Below are 17,545 nucleotides of genomic sequence, written 5' to 3'. Positions count from 1 at the left end.
GTCCTGTTCCTGGTCAAAAATATAGTGAAATAACCTTTCCTATTCTTGCCCCAGACCCTGCTACTAATAAAGATGTTCACTTCTTAAAATATCCTATATACGTAGGTGGAAATAGGGGAAGGGGTCAGATTTATCCTGATGGTAGCAAAAGTAACAATACAGTTTATAATGCTACGGCAGGAGGGATAATAAGTAAAATTTTACGAAAAGAAAAAGGGGGATACGAAATAACCATAGTGGATGCATCGAATGAACGCCAAGTAATTGATATTATCCCTCGAGGCCTAGAACTTCTTGTTTCAGAGGGCGAATCCATTAAACTCGATCAACCATTAACAAGCAATCCTAATGTGGGTGGGTTTGGTCAGGGGGATGCGGAAATAGTACTTCAAGATCCATTACGTGTCCAAGGCCTTTTGTTCTTCTTAGGATCTGTTGTTTTGGCACAAATCTTTTTGGTTCTTAAAAAGAAACAGTTTGAGAAGGTTCAATTATCCGAAATGAATTTTTAGATCTGTCTATTTCGCCTTATCAAATTCGTAAAAAAGAAAGAACAAAAAAAATTATCAAAAGCCTTTTTGCCTCTCTTTAGACTTTCGATTTCGACCAGGTGTCAGGAATTACTTGTCTGATAGTCCTAATCCTAGTATGTATATTAAGAAGAATTCACTTTACCCCCCTTTTCTTTATTTTTCAATACAAATTTGTATTGAAAAATGGGAGGGGGTGTGATGTAACTCTGTCGTTAGTGACCAATTGAAATTGATAGAATGTATCAATAATCAAGAGTTTTTTTCTAATGTAATTTAGAATGGAAAAATTTGACTAGATACTAAAATAAGGAAAGCAAGCGTAGAAAAAAGGGAACTAGAAATTGGCGAAATAACAAATTTTAGGGACTATAGGGAGTATTACTTGTCTTGCGAGTCTTCGACACAAGAAAAGGAATTTTAGACATCCTTTTCTTGTGTCGATCTTGTCATTCTTAATTGCATTCGTTAAAAAATCCTATTCTTAGTTTACATATATATTACTGTTTCTATATATATAAGGTTTTAATATATCTATATTAATATATATCGTATATATAATTATTAATTAATAGTATTAATAATAGTTACTTTTTGTAGTTTTATTTATTTTCATTTCAAGTTTGATGAAATACTAAAAAAATAAGAAAAAACTTCTATTAGTATAGAGTATAGACAAAATTTTAATGATAGATCTAATGATAAAAAATATTGTGTCAGTCGGGAAAGCAGAAAAATAAAATTAAGTGACCCCCCCCCCTTTTTTTCGATCTTTGAAAGGTTAATAATAAATACTATATGCTCCTAACCTACTAATCTAATTAAGTTCATTTTTCAAAAACACGATAAAAATTGTTCTGATTATTAGCAGTTCAACGGGACCCCCTCGAATCAGACAAAGAAGGAAGAGTTGGGCCCCGTTGAGTTCTTATGTTTTCACGTCTATAACTCAGTTCATCCAATTTCTACAGGGATGAACCTAATCCTGAATATGAACCATAAAAGAAAATACCTATTAAACCGATCACAAGAATACCAGCTACAGTACCTATTACCCAAAGAGGAATCCTTCCAGTAGTATCAGCCATTTATCCTGCTTCCCTCCACATTTCATCGAGTGGTCATGCTAGAAACATAAACAGTCAGAGATAATTATGATATATAATCCATCCGAATGGGATAAGAAAACGAATGGGATAAGAAAATTACTACTCTTTGTTTTTTATTTTATTATTCTACGCTCTTTTCTTAATTTTACTTAATTTTAATTGAAGAAATAATTTGAAAATAAAACAGCAAGTACAAAAATGAGTAATAACCCCCAATAGAGACTGGTACGATTTAATTCAACATTTTGTTCGTTCGGATTTGATTGTGTCATAGCTCTATAAATAATTGAATTCGGTTTATCGTTGGATGAACTGCATTGCTGATATTGACCCCAAAAAAGAAACGGTAGGTACAGCTAGTCCATGAACAGCCAACCAGCGCACTGTAAAAATTGGATAGGTCCTATCTATAGTCATTGGGTCCTCCTAAAAAGATCTACTAAATTCGTCGAGTTGTTCCAAAGAATCAAAACGGCCTGTTATTAATGGAATGCCCTGTCGGCTCTCTGTAAAATACTCGTTTGGACGAGGGCTCCCAAACACATCGTAAGCTAAACCGGTGCTGACGAATAACCAGCCCGCAATGAATAGGGAAGGTATAGTAATGCTATGAATGACCCAGTATCGAATACTGGTAATAATATCAGCAAAAGAACGTTCTCCTGTGCTTCCAGACATACTGAACTCCAGATATTCTTGTAGGGAATCGATTCTGTAAAAGATGAATCAGTAAATTCAAATTCACTGAGATTACATCTTTGTGAGATCGTCAATAAAGTACCAAGGGTATTTTTAGAGTCTACCGAATCAGTATAGCTATCCTTCTTCTGACACAGCAACGCAATTTGAATTAGTATAGAACTGAAGTGTTAGATAATTTATTTCGTTTTTTTTTTTGCTTGTCGATGTATAACCATGTTCCACTTCTTCAAATTCCTGTATCTGTAATCTATAGGGGCTTTGATCCTTTATTTGTTTTGGACTAGAAAATAAACTAAAGATTAGATAAAATGAAAATTCAAGAGGGTGGTTTCTAATTCTAATAATTCATTAAGGAAATTCTCATATTGTCCCAAGTCAATTGAATCCAAAACCCATCAATTTCATTTTTGTTGCATATGCATAATTGTAGAAGATATTTTTTTGTAATGATAATGTGACCCCCCCCCGTTTTTGCTTTTTATTTCATTTTATTTTAAGGAATTAATTTCCAGTAACAAGAAAAGGAAGAATAGTTTTGGATCAATTCAAAAGAACAACAAATAATAAAAAAATAATAATACTAAATCTTTGGAATGCGTGCATTGTTTTGTTGTATTCAATTTAAAGGTTTTTTCTTTCTTTAACTAACTACAAAGATGATGGGTTTTTCACTCTATTTTCTATATAATATCGAAAGAAAAAAACCTAAAACCTAGAAAGGAAACGATAATAGAAATTGCTAATTACAAGTTTTAAAAATCTAGTTAAAATAAATAACTCTTTTTTTGACTGATCTCGTTCTCCGTGTAGGATACTGCTTTTTGGTTTAATTTCATAGATTAAATGAAGAAAACTGCTCTACTATATTAATCTACTTTATTCAAAATTGAATTTATTTCAATTTGAATAAATGTAGAAGGGGGCATATTCTAGGTTCTAAGGTCACTTAAAAAAAAAAGAATCAAACAACTTTTTTAAAAATTTTTACATGTTTATTCAAAAAAAGTTCTATGTTTTAACTGAAGTTATATAATAGAGTTATTTTTTTATGTATTATTTTTTCTTATTAATTTCTTAAAGAGTTTTTCAATGAATCAGTTACGTGAATTCTGAATCCTGAGATGGTGCAGATGCCAAAGACGATGAATTTCGTTTTTTCTTTTTCTCTATTTTTGTTCATACCACCGATAATGCTTGATAACTCACAAATTTTCAATTTAATTTTTTGATTCTTGGAACTAGTATTTGTATCTATCTTTACTTTAAAAAATTTTTTTATTGAAACTTCGGGAAGTACTTTAGAAACATATGTATAAAAAAACATATTTTATTGAGTCCCTTCATGCCTACTATAACTAGTTATTTCGGTTTTCTACTAGCAGCTTTAACTATAACCTCAGTTCTATTTATTGGTCTAAGCAAAATACGACTTATTTGAAATTAATTGAATGAATCTTTTTTGATCAAAAAAGATTTATATGGTATTTCATATGTTCGATAGTTCCTTACCGTGTTAATTACCCAATTTTGGTCATTGAGATTCGTCGGCAATACAGATTAAGAGCTAGGAATAGATAGTACCTCTCTTTTCTCCCTTTCAAAAATGAAAACAAAATAAAATTGAAATGATTGAAGTTTCTTTATTTGGAATCGTCTTAGGTCTAATTCCTATTACTTTGGCTGGATTATTCGTAACTGCTTATTTACAATACAGACGTGGTGATCAGTTGGACTTTTGATTAATTAACATCTTTTTTTTGACTGACCTCCTTCTTGCTTTCATATGCGGGAGGTCGAATTCAGATTGCTGCTCAATTATTTGCGAACAGTGGAATTTTGACACAATCTAATAAACAAGAGTGACATCACGCTCTGTAGGATTTGAACCTACGACATTGGGTTTTGGAGACCCACGTTCTACCGAACTGAACTAAGAGCGCTTTTCTTGTTTTTTATAAAAAAACGAAAAGGCTAGAAAGAGGACATTCTTTAACTCGAATCGATTTTGTACGTATATACTATATCATAGTATATCATAAAATTCAGAATTATATGTATGTCCAATTTTATTAAAAAAAGATAAATCTAAAATGGATTCCTCGTTACTGCTCTTCTGAGCAGTAATTAGGTAGGGATGACAGGATTTGAACCCGTGACATTTTGTACCCAAAACAAACGCGCTACCAAGCTGCGCTACATCCCTTTCGATTGGTTTACAGTGTCATTGTAAACAATTCCTATCTTGTTTTCCACATCCTTCTTTTTTTTTTGTTTCATATCAGATAACAAACATATATATAAGTATAATTAAAAAAATTACTTTTTTTAGGCAAATCCTATCAATTTCAAATTTACATAAAAAGGCGTTTCCATTTGAAAATGGAATCTATAAGATCGTTCTAGTAGACAATATTTCAATTCTAATTTTGAAAATGGGGGGTTACATATACAAATACAAGAACTTCTTAACTACATGTACATCTATAGTTATATATTACTATATATATTGTAATACAATAAAGAAGAAAGAAGGAGGATTTCAAATGCGAGATCTAAAAACATATCTTTCCGTAGCACCGGTACTAAGTACTCTATGGTTCGTTTCGTTAGCAGGTTATTAATAGAGATTAATCGTTTATTTCCAGATGCATTAACATTTCCCTTTAATTTAAATCTTTATAACATCTGGAAAAATAAAACGATTAATCTCTATTATAAACCTGCTAACGAAACGAACCATAGAGTACTTAGTACCGGTGCTACGGAAAGATATGTTTTTAGATCTCGCATTTGAAATCCCCTTCTTTCTTCTTTATTGTATTACAATATATATAGTAAATATATATAACTATAGATGTACATGTAGTTAAGAAGTTCTTGTATTTGTATATGTAACCCCCCATTCAAAATTAGAATTGAAATATTGTCTACTAGAACGATCTTATAGATTCCATTTTCAAATGGAAACGCCTTTTTATGTAAATTGAAATTGATAGGATTTGCCTAAAAAAATAAATTTTTTAATTATACTTATATATATGTTTGTTATCTGATATGAAACAAAAAAAAAGAAGGATGTGGAAAACAAGATAGGAATTGTTTACAATGACACTGTAAACCAATCGAAAGGGATGTAGCGCAGCTTGGTAGCGCGTTTGTTTTGGGTACAAAATGTCACGGGTTCAATCCTGTCATCCCTACCTAATTACTGCTCAGAAGAGCAGTAACGAGGAATCATTTAGATTTATCTTTTTTATAAAATTGGACATACATATAATTCTGAATTTTATGATATACTATGATATAGTATATACGTACAAAATCGATTCGAGTTAAAGAATGTCCTCTTTCTAGCCTTTTCGTTTTTTTATAAAAAACAAGAAAAGCGCTCTTAGTTCAGTTCGGTAGAACGTGGGTCTCCAAAACCCAATGTCGTAGGTTCAAATCCTACAGAGCGTGATGTCACTCTTGTTTATTAGATTGTGTCAAAATTCCACTGTTCGCAAATAATTGAGCAGCAATCTGAATTCGACCTCCCGCATATGAAAGCAAGAAGGAGGTCAGTCAAAAAAAAGAGATGTTAATTAATCAAAAGTCCAACTGATCACCACGTCTGTATTGTAAATAAGCAGTTACGAATAATCCAGCCAAAGTAATAGGAATTAGACCTAAGACGATTCCAAATAAAGAAACTTCAATCATTTCAATTTTTATTTTGTTTTCATTTTTGAAAGGGAGAAAAGAGAGGTACTATCTATTCCTAGCTCTTAATCTGTATTGCCGACGAATCTCAATGACCAAAATTGGGTAATTAACACGGTAAGGAACTATCGAACATATGAAATACCATATAAATCTTTTTTGATCAAAAAAGATTCATTCAATTAATTTCAAATAAGTCGTATTTTGCTTAGACCAATAAATAGAACTGAGGTTATAGTTAAAGCTGCTAGTAGAAAACCGAAATAACTAGTTATAGTAGGCATGAAGGGACTCAATAAAATATGTTTTTTTATACATATGTTTCTAAAGTACTTCCCGAAGTTTCAATAAAAAAAATTTTTTAAAGTAAAGATAGATACAAATACTAGTTCCAAGAATCAAAAAATTAAATTGAAAATTTGTGAGTTATCAAGCATTATCGGTGGTATGAACAAAAATAGAGAAAAAGAAAAAACGAAATTCATCGTCTTTGGCATCTGCACCATCTCAGGATTCAGAATTCACGTAACTGATTCATTGAAAAACTCTTTAAGAAATTAATAAGAAAAAATAATACATAAAAAAATAACTCTATTATATAACTTCAGTTAAAACATAGAACTTTTTTTGAATAAACATGTAAAAATTTTTAAAAAAGTTGTTTGATTCTTTTTTTTTTAAGTGACCTTAGAACCTAGAATATGCCCCCTTCTACATTTATTCAAATTGAAATAAATTCAATTTTGAATAAAGTAGATTAATATAGTAGAGCAGTTTTCTTCATTTAATCTATGAAATTAAACCAAAAAGCAGTATCCTACACGGAGAACGAGATCAGTCAAAAAAAGAGTTATTTATTTTAACTAGATTTTAAAACTTGTAATTAGCAATTTCTATTATCGTTTCCTTTCTAGGTTTTAGGTTTTTTTCTTTCGATATTATATAGAAAATAGAGTGAAAAACCCATCATCTTTGTAGTTAGTTAAAGAAAGAAAAAACCTTTAAATTGAATACAACAAAACAATGCACGCATTCCAAAGATTTAGTATTATTATTTTTTATTATTTGTTGTTCTTTTGAATTGATCCAAAACTATTCTTCCTTTTCTTGTTACTGGAAATTAATTCCTTAAAATAAAATGAAATAAAAAGCAAAAACGGGGGGGGTCACATTATCATTACAAAAAATATCTTCTACAATTATGCATATGCAACAAAAATGAAATTGATGGGTTTTGGATTCAATTGACTTGGGACAATATGAGAATTTCCTTAATGAATTATTAGAATTAGAAACCACCCTCTTGAATTTTCATTTTATCTAATCTTTAGTTTATTTTCTAGTCCAAAACAAATAAAGGATCAAAGCCCCTATAGATTACAGATACAGGAATTTGAAGAAGTGGAACATGGTTATACATCGACAAGCAAAAAAAAAAACGAAATAAATTATCTAACACTTCAGTTCTATACTAATTCAAATTGCGTTGCTGTGTCAGAAGAAGGATAGCTATACTGATTCGGTAGACTCTAAAAATACCCTTGGTACTTTATTGACGATCTCACAAAGATGTAATCTCAGTGAATTTGAATTTACTGATTCATCTTTTACAGAATCGATTCCCTACAAGAATATCTGGAGTTCAGTATGTCTGGAAGCACAGGAGAACGTTCTTTTGCTGATATTATTACCAGTATTCGATACTGGGTCATTCATAGCATTACTATACCTTCCCTATTCATTGCGGGCTGGTTATTCGTCAGCACCGGTTTAGCTTACGATGTGTTTGGGAGCCCTCGTCCAAACGAGTATTTTACAGAGAGCCGACAGGGCATTCCATTAATAACAGGCCGTTTTGATTCTTTGGAACAACTCGACGAATTTAGTAGATCTTTTTAGGAGGACCCAATGACTATAGATAGGACCTATCCAATTTTTACAGTGCGCTGGTTGGCTGTTCATGGACTAGCTGTACCTACCGTTTCTTTTTTGGGGTCAATATCAGCAATGCAGTTCATCCAACGATAACCGAATTCAATTATTTATAGAGCTATGACACAATCAAATCCGAACGAACAAAATGTTGAATTAAATCGTACCAGTCTCTATTGGGGGTTATTACTCATTTTTGTACTTGCTGTTTTATTTTCAAATTATTTCTTCAATTAAAATTAAGTAAAATTAAGAAAAGAGCGTAGAATAATAAAATAAAAAACAAAGAGTAGTAATTTTCTTATCCCATTCGTTTTCTTATCCCATTCGGATGGATTATATATCATAATTATCTCTGACTGTTTATGTTTCTAGCATGACCACTCGATGAAATGTGGAGGGAAGCAGGATAAATGGCTGATACTACTGGAAGGATTCCTCTTTGGGTAATAGGTACTGTAGCTGGTATTCTTGTGATCGGTTTAATAGGTATTTTCTTTTATGGTTCATATTCAGGATTAGGTTCATCCCTGTAGAAATTGGATGAACTGAGTTATAGACGTGAAAACATAAGAACTCAACGGGGCCCAACTCTTCCTTCTTTGTCTGATTCGAGGGGGTCCCGTTGAACTGCTAATAATCAGAACAATTTTTATCGTGTTTTTGAAAAATGAACTTAATTAGATTAGTAGGTTAGGAGCATATAGTATTTATTATTAACCTTTCAAAGATCGAAAAAAAGGGGGGGGGGTCACTTAATTTTATTTTTCTGCTTTCCCGACTGACACAAATTTATTTTTCATTAGATCTATCATTAAAATTTTGTCTATACTCTATACTAATAGAAGTTTTTTCTTATTTTTTTAGTATTTCATCAAACTTGAAATGAAAATAAATAAAACTACAAAAAGTAACTATTATTAATACTATTAATTAATAATTATATATACGATATATATTAATATAGATATATTAAAACCTTATATATATAGAAACAGTAATATATATGTAAACTAAGAATAGGATTTTTTAACGAATGCAATTAAGAATGACAAGATCGACACAAGAAAAGGATGTCTAAAATTCCTTTTCTTGTGTCGAAGACTCGCAAGACAAGTAATACTCCCTATAGTCCCTAAAATTTGTTATTTCGCCAATTTCTAGTTCCCTTTTTTCTACGCTTGCTTTCCTTATTTTAGTATCTAGTCAAATTTTCCATTCTAAATTACATTAGAAAAAAACTCTTGATTATTGATACATTCTATCAATTTCAATTGGTCACTAACGACAGAGTTACATCACACCCCCTCCCATTTTTCAATACAAATTTGTATTGAAAAATAAAGAAAAGGGGGGTAAAGTGAATTCTTCTTAATATACATACTAGGATTAGGACTATCAGACAAGTAATTCCTGACACCTGGTCGAAATCGAAAGTCTAAAGAGAGGCAAAAAGGCTTTTGATAATTTTTTTTGTTCTTTCTTTTTTACGAATTTGATAAGGCGAAATAGACAGATCTAAAAATTCATTTCGGATAATTGAACCTTCTCAAACTGTTTCTTTTTAAGAACCAAAAAGATTTGTGCCAAAACAACAGATCCTAAGAAGAACAAAAGGCCTTGGACACGTAATGGATCTTGAAGTACTATTTCCGCATCCCCCTGACCAAACCCACCCACATTAGGATTGCTTGTTAATGGTTGATCGAGTTTAATGGATTCGCCCTCTGAAACAAGAAGTTCTAGGCCTCGAGGGATAATATCAATTACTTGGCGTTCATTCGATGCATCCACTATGGTTATTTCGTATCCCCCTTTTTCTTTTCGTAAAATTTTACTTATTATCCCTCCTGCCGTAGCATTATAAACTGTATTGTTACTTTTGCTACCATCAGGATAAATCTGACCCCTTCCCCTATTTCCACCTACGTATATAGGATATTTTAAGAAGTGAACATCTTTATTAGTAGCAGGGTCTGGGGCAAGAATAGGAAAGGTTATTTCACTATATTTTTGACCAGGAACAGGACCTATCACAAGAATATTTTTTTTATTGGGGCGATAATTCTGAAAAGACAGATTTCCTATCTTTTCTTTCATCTCGGGTGAAATACGATCGGGGGGGGCTAATTCAAACCCCTCCGGTAAAATAAGAACAGCTCCCACATTCAAAGCTCCTTTTTTACCATTAGCTAGAACTTGTTTTAGCTGCATATCATAAGGAATTTTAACAACTGCTTCAAATACAGTATCAGGAAGTACCGCTTGTGGAACCTCAATATCCACGGGCTTACTAGCTAAATGGCAATTGGCACATACAATACGCCCAGTTGCCTCTCGTGGATTTTCATAATTCTGCTGGGCAAAAATTGGATATGCACTTGAAATGGATGCCCAAGTTATTATATATATCATGAGTGAGACAGATATGGAGCGAGTAATCTCTTCCCTTATCCAAGAAAAGGTATTTCTAGTTTGCATGGTCCAATCGTTTATCCCGAAAATTTCTACAATAAAGTTAGGTAGGTCGATAATATACTTCCCTAGCCACAATTCTGCTATTTACATTTACTGAAAAAATAAATTTTTTTGAAATATACAAGGAATCCCTCGTGGGTAAAAAAGAGTAAAGTAAATACGACTTTGATTTGGTTATGATGTATAAAGTAAGAAAGAGTAGAATTGGATCAGTGAATCGTTTTTTAGTCATTTATTGCATGATAAATCACTACAAGTGACGGAGATACACGATTTAAATAACGAAAGATCCAATATTTAAAAATTGTATCAAGAATGACTGGAAAGGTAGAAACTAGACCAGATAAAATTTGCTCATAATGAGCAAACCCAAAATCTTTGTAAATATAACCAATCATTAGTTCCCAACCGTGAGGCGAATGGAATCCGATACATAAATCAGTTAATAAAAGAATCGAAAAAGCTTTAATTGTATCACTTAAATTATATAGGAATTCTTGAACCCAAGAATTGAGAATAAAAAGCTTTTCCTTACCCCAAAAGGAATAACCACTTAGAATAACGAAAGATATTAGATTTGTCGAGAAGTGCAAGATTGTATGGATACGATACTCATTGTGTATTTTGATGAATTGGATCGTTTCTTTGTGGATTCCTAGACGAAATTGTTGTAAATCGGTTTCTGGGTATTCCTTTATCATTTCATCCAGCTGGAATAGTTCCTCTAATTGTATGAATTTTTCTAGAACACTTTTTTCTTGAATATCATTCAAGAAAGTTTCGCATTGTCTAGTATTCCACCAATTAGTAATCCAAGTTTTCAAACTTTTATTACAGCAGAGAGAGATCAACCAGGGCAAAAAGACTATAGATGTAAAATAAAAAAAAGGAATGAATGCTTTCTTTTTTGCCATTTTGAATCTGTGAATTGTTAATGAACCTACCGCATTTGTGGATTCTATTAGATCTACTATTTCTATCGAGCATGAGTTTCTATTCTAATTCAAATAGAATGTATTGAGCCTATAATCCCTTTTCTCTTTTTCTTTTGATTCAATACTTAGTCTTTGCTTTGAATCTAGAAAGAATACAGAAATAGACTCAGAATACACTTACAATTTGAATAAAGAAAAAATTGTATTTCCAGGATGTTATTCCCCTTTTTTCGATCAATACTAAAAGAACTTTTTTGAATTTTTAAAATAAAAAATATGATTCTATTTTCGAGACGAATAAACTCCCTTTCTTTTCTATCAAATATATAAAAAAAACGAGCATAAAAGAATAGATGAATGTTCAATTGAAAAAAAAGAAAGCAATTCTTTCGTTTTTTCTTCCTACTGCCAAAGGATTTAGTCTTTAAACTTTAAAAATGAATTCATTTCAAAATACTTCAATTGGTACACGCAAGAAGTAAGCCAATTCAGCAGCTTTTTGCTCAATTTCTCGTGTAGTAAAATTCTCATCAGTACGAATTAAAGGAATAGCCCCTTGACCTCTAATTTCCATATAAAGGACACGCCGGGCAGAAACACCCTCTTTAACTTCGATTCTGATCGACTGAATATCTTTCATAAGGAATCGTAAAAAGATGCGACGGCTTTTTCCAGGAAATCCCCAACGAAAAATCCGTACTATCCCTTCTTTTCGGTCGAAAAGATCATAACCACTACCCACATTCCACAAAATAGTGCACCACAAATAGCAACTAATAAAGAGACCCGCGATCCCATAGAAAGACATCACAATCCCTTGTGGAAAAAAAGGATTTCCTGAGATGCAACTAACGATATAAAATTTTTACCAAGATAACTGGAAGTTCCAACCAATAAGAATCCCAATGAACCTAAAAATAGGATAAAGGCCCAGCAGAAATTACTTGTTTTTCGAGACCCCGTTATAAATTCTATCCATAGAGATTCTGATCGCCAACTCATATATATTAGATCCAGTTATACAATTTTTTGGAATTGAGAAAATATGACTTTCCTTTTTTTGTTTTCAAAGTAACTCTCATCAACTATAACTATTTTGTTGTGAACCTTTACTTTAGGAATAATTTATATAATTGTTTATATCTAAAATAATAAAATCTCCTTCCTTTATATGATCCCCTATAACTATATACATACAAATAAATACATTGACTTGAATTTCATCCAGCGGTCCGACGATGATCCATTTTTTCAAAAGAGCGCAAATTGAGTTACCCCATATAATACGTTTACACATGCATAAAAACTTTTTTAGTTATGTTTGTAGGAATCTATGTGTTATACAATATTCTACCAAATGGGTCTTATCAAATCGAAGTTTTTAAAATAAAAAGGGGAGTTATACGATTCGGTCTCATCCGATCTAAAAAATCTTATTTTTTTGAATATGAAGAAATAAAGAAGCCATTGCAAGTGCCGGAAAGACTAGGCCTACTAAAGGCACAAAAATAGAGGGTAAGTTGTTGAAAGTTGTCATAAAATGGGGTACCTCAATTTAATATTTGTACCTGTTATTGTTATATTCTGAATTCTAAAGATATCTTAGAATATCTTGTAGTTTTATTATTTCTATTATATATATTATATAATTATACTAAGTATCTTTAAGTAAATATATATCGAATACTAATATACAACCTAATAGAAATAATAGAACCTACTAGAAATAGAATAAAAAAATAGGTACAAGAAATGCCAAACTAAATAAATGGACTTATTAATCTTTCAAAATAAAATAGATGTATTATCATAATCTCCCTGTTAGATTTATTATTCTTTTTGTTCTTTTTGTCTTCTAATAGTCATTAATAAAGAAAAATTTTATTCCATTAAAATTTTATACAAAATTGATTGGAATCTGATCCACCAACAGGGAATTTTCGGGAAATGCAAAACGATGCAAGACTCTCTATAGATCTATATCTCTATTTGAATTATCTATCCATATGCAAGCAAGAGAGGAAAAAAACTTTGTTTTATTTTTCTAGTCGAATTTGAACTTCCCGAAAGCAAAAATTCACTTTTTATCTTGTTGATAAAGGTTTACTGAGTAGTAAACAAGAATATCGATAAAAAAATGATTCTAAAGAAAAATGAATTTTTCAGGGTTTTCGTTTAATTATGATAAACTAACTGTTTTATTTGATTTCATTTTTGTTCAAAGGAAAAAAAGCATGGAGCTGAAATAACTCACTCACAACACCTTTTAAAGGATTACGTGGTACAATTGCATCCAATAAGCCCTTACGTAATAAAGATTCAGCTGCTTGTGAACCTTCAGGCACGGCTTTTTTCAATGTTTGTTCAATTACTCTTTTACCCGCAAATGCAATATAGGCATAGGGTTCGGCAATAATGATATCCCCCAACATACCAAAACTTGCTGTCACCCCACCGGTAGTAGGAGATGTAAGAATTGATATATAGAATAACTTTTTACTTGATTGATAATCACATAAAACCGAAGAAATTTTAGCCATTTGCATCAAACTTAAACTTCCTTCTTGCATTCGTGCTCCTCCGGAAGAACACACTAAAATAAGAGGTAAACATTGATTGGTAGCATACTCGATCAAACGAGTTATTTTTTCGCCTACTACGGATCCCATACTACCCCCCATAAACTGAAAATCCATAACCCCAAGAGCTACCGGAATACCGTTTAATTGACCTGTACCTGTTTGAATAGCGTCAGTCAACCCTGTTTTTTTGAGCAGAGGCAATACGCTTTTTATAAGGTTCCTCCCTCGAATGAAATTTAATGGGATCCGCAGAGACCATGTCTTCATCCATAGGATTCCAAGTACCCGGATCAATCGAAAGCTCAATTCTCTCTGAACTGGTCATTTTCAAATAATGTCCACATTCTTCACAAACATTCATTTCGACTTTCTTATACATTAATCCATAACAATTGTCGCATTGAATCCACAATTGATTGTAGTTTTTAGTTATATCGAAATCCTTAGAACTCATTAAATTATTACGATTACTATTAGTTCTTATCTTGTCATTTTTGCTTTCACGAATCTTTCCACTTCCACTTTCACTACAAATGAAATTATAAATGTAACTTTCATTGGAATTATTACTATCGCTTAAAAAGTGACTATTAATACAGATGTGAGAACGAAAATAAGAGTCAATGCAACTATTAATGTGATTATTACAATTATATTTAGTATCCTTAATGTAAGGATCATAGTGCAGATCGTTGTCACCTTTAGATCTATTATTCAGATAACTAGAACTACAATAACTATAAAAAAAAATTTCTAGGTCACTCAAATCATTGTTAATCTCAAATTTTTTCTTTTTTATATCAAAATATATAGAATAACTATTTTTATTACTATCCCTAACAAAAAAGGTGTCATCCGATATGAAATTCCGAATGTCCTTGGAGTTAACTAAAAGATCAACATTATTGTAATAACTAGAACGCTCACCCCAACCATAAAAGTTTTTATCCATATCATATATAAACCGGTCTTTACTTATAGTAGTCTTTTCAATAGGAGCAAAACTATCCATTGCTTTACTTAGCTCGCCTCTGTATTCCAATTCTCCCTTAGAAAACATCAAATTGAACCACGATTTTTCCATAGAGCTTCTGGCCTCTATTTACATGAAAATAAAATAACAATAGATGAATAGTCATTCAATGAAAAAATTGAAAAATGCAAAAAAAAAATTTGAATAGTTCATTTTCTATTCAGAGTAAGCAAAGCATGTCAATGCAATTGCTAATTGCTAAGATTATTAAGTAAAAGCAATTGAAATTAATAAATTTCAATTCTAAATGAAAATAAGGATTTTCTTATATTGTGTAAAATTCTCATTAAAAAAAAGAAATATTTGTTCTTCGCTTATGAATATAAGCGATATGAAGAACTTTTTTAGTAAAATCTCGTATACTAATATAAAAAAAAAGTTTTTATTCCAATACGGAATGAAAAGAAAAGGACAACATGCAGAATGGGTAGAAGAAGTGGGGATACTTGGTTCAAGCCCTGACACGAAACTTAAAAAAAGAATAAAAAAATCCTAAGAATCCATATTTCGTATAGAATTTCTTGTGGACACTACAATACAAAAGTGTAGTTGTGTTTAATCTTCTTTTTTTTTCAGATTTTGTATATCTAGATTAAGTATGTATCTATCAAAAACAGTATATACACTAGATAAACTCGGCTCAATCTTTTTTTTACTAAAAGGATTGAGCCGAGTTTAATTGCAATTAAACTAATAAAACGGACGTGAATTACTAATCTAATTTCTAGTCTTGGCCATCTAATTTATCGATGGTTGGGAAGTTAAATGTGATCTCCTTCCATACTTCACAAGCAGCAGCTAGTTCAGGACTCCATTTGCAAGCCTCACGGATAATTTCATTACCCTCGACTGCAAGATCACGTCCCTCATTACGAGCTTGTACACATGCTTCTAGAGCTACTCGGTTAGCTACGGCACCCGGTGCATTTCCCCAAGGGTGGCCTAAAGTTCCGCCACCAAATTGTAGTACGGAATCATCTAATAAAATCACTCTTGACAGTAATATATGTTGTATATGTAAATCCTAGATATGACAATATGCGGAATTCATCCATGAAAATGAAAAACAAGGGGGGGTTGATATCGATGGGACGCATAACCGGATATGCTAAAATGAAAATATGAAAAAAAAAAGGCTAATGAGATCGAAATAATGAATCATAAATAGAGTTCCATTTCGGAATTGGCTAGATAAAACAAAGTCTTGCCTATTATGACAAATAAATCAAAGACTTTCCACAAAAATTTTTTTTATTCATATATTTTTTATTTTAAAACTAGGTTTTGGTTAGTTGAGCTTGAAAACGACTATTCCTTCATTGAAATTTAATTAAGTAAAAATTGAATTGCATATTCGCTTGGGTGGTACCAATGAAATCGAGTGCTTACTCCCATTTATTATTGAATTAACCAATGAATTTACTATCGAAGATTTTTTCTGTATTCGAAAAATTTCGCAACAAAATTGAACATATTTTTTATTATGAGAATAAATCCTACTACTTCGGATCCAGCGGTTTCAATACGTGAAAAAAACAACCTGGGACGTATTGCCCAAATCATTGGTCCGGTACTGGATGTAGCCTTTCCCCCGGGCAAGATGCCTAATATTTACAATGCTCTGGTGGTTAAGGGTCGAGATACGCTTGGTCAAGAAATTAATGTGACTTGTGAAGTACAGCAATTATTAGGAAACAACCGAGTTAGAGCTGTAGCTATGAGCGCGACCGAGGGTTTAAAGAGAGGGATGGACGTGGTTGATATGGGAAATCCTCTAAGTGTTCCAGTCGGCGGAGCGACTCTAGGACGAATTTTCAATGTACTTGGGGAACCTGTTGATAATTTAGGTCCTGTCGATACTCTCACAACATCTCCTATCCATAAATCCGCGCCTGCTTTTATAGACTTAGATACAACCTTATCTATTTTTGAAACAGGAATTAAAGTAGTAGATCTTTTGGCCCCTTATCGTCGTGGGGGAAAAATCGGACTATTCGGTGGGGCTGGCGTGGGTAAAACAGTACTAATTATGGAATTGATCAACAACATTGCCAAAGCTCATGGTGGTGTATCCGTATTTGGTGGAGTAGGCGAACGAACTCGTGAAGGAAATGATCTTTACATGGAAATGAAAGAATCTGGAGTCATTAATGAACTAAACCTTGCGGACTCCAAAGTAGCCCTAGTCTACGGTCAGATGAATGAACCGCCGGGAGCTCGTATGAGAGTTGGTCTGACTGCCTTAACTATGGCAGAATATTTCCGAGATGTTAATGAGCAAGACGTACTTCTATTTATCGACAATATCTTCCGTTTTGTACAAGCAGGATCCGAGGTATCCGCTTTATTGGGTAGAATGCCTTCTGCTGTGGGTTACCAACCCACCCTTAGTACCGAAATGGGTTCTTTACAAGAAAGAATTACTTCTACGAAAAAAGGGTCCATAACCTCTATTCAAGCAGTTTATGTACCTGCAGACGATTTGACTGACCCTGCTCCTGCCACCACATTTGCACATTTAGATGCGACTACCGTACTATCA

General features: G+C 32.2%; 1 protein-coding gene and 2 non-coding genes across 3 annotated transcripts in view; 2 read left to right on the top strand and 1 right to left on the bottom strand.

Moving 5' to 3' along the window:
- Positions 1-4,207: 4,207 nt before the first annotated feature.
- TRNAW-CCA lies at positions 4,208-4,281 on the bottom strand. The gene has a single exon. It is a non-coding gene; the product is annotated as a tRNA-Trp (tRNA).
- Positions 4,282-5,726: 1,445 nt separating this feature from the next.
- TRNAW-CCA lies at positions 5,727-5,800 on the top strand. The gene has a single exon. It is a non-coding gene; the product is annotated as a tRNA-Trp (tRNA).
- A 10,537-nt stretch (positions 5,801-16,337) lies between these two features.
- LOC111210653 (ATP synthase subunit beta, chloroplastic) overlaps positions 16,338-17,545 on the top strand; it is a 4,867-nt gene continuing 3,659 nt past the window's right edge. Inside the window, exon 1 of the mRNA XM_022711196.2 lies at positions 16,338-17,545. This exon is cut by the window's right edge and continues 421 nt beyond it. Within this exon, the coding sequence (XP_022566917.1) occupies positions 16,487-17,545 (1,059 nt within the window). The 5' untranslated portion in view covers positions 16,338-16,486.

Source organism: Brassica napus, unplaced genomic scaffold (genome assembly GCF_020379485.1).
Source record: "Brassica napus cultivar Da-Ae unplaced genomic scaffold, Da-Ae ScsIHWf_2619;HRSCAF=3368, whole genome shotgun sequence".
NCBI classification, from domain to species: Eukaryota; Viridiplantae; Streptophyta; class Magnoliopsida; order Brassicales; family Brassicaceae; genus Brassica; species Brassica napus.
Note: the sequence above shows the minus strand (reverse complement) of the source record. Positions and strands in the feature narration are given on the sequence as shown.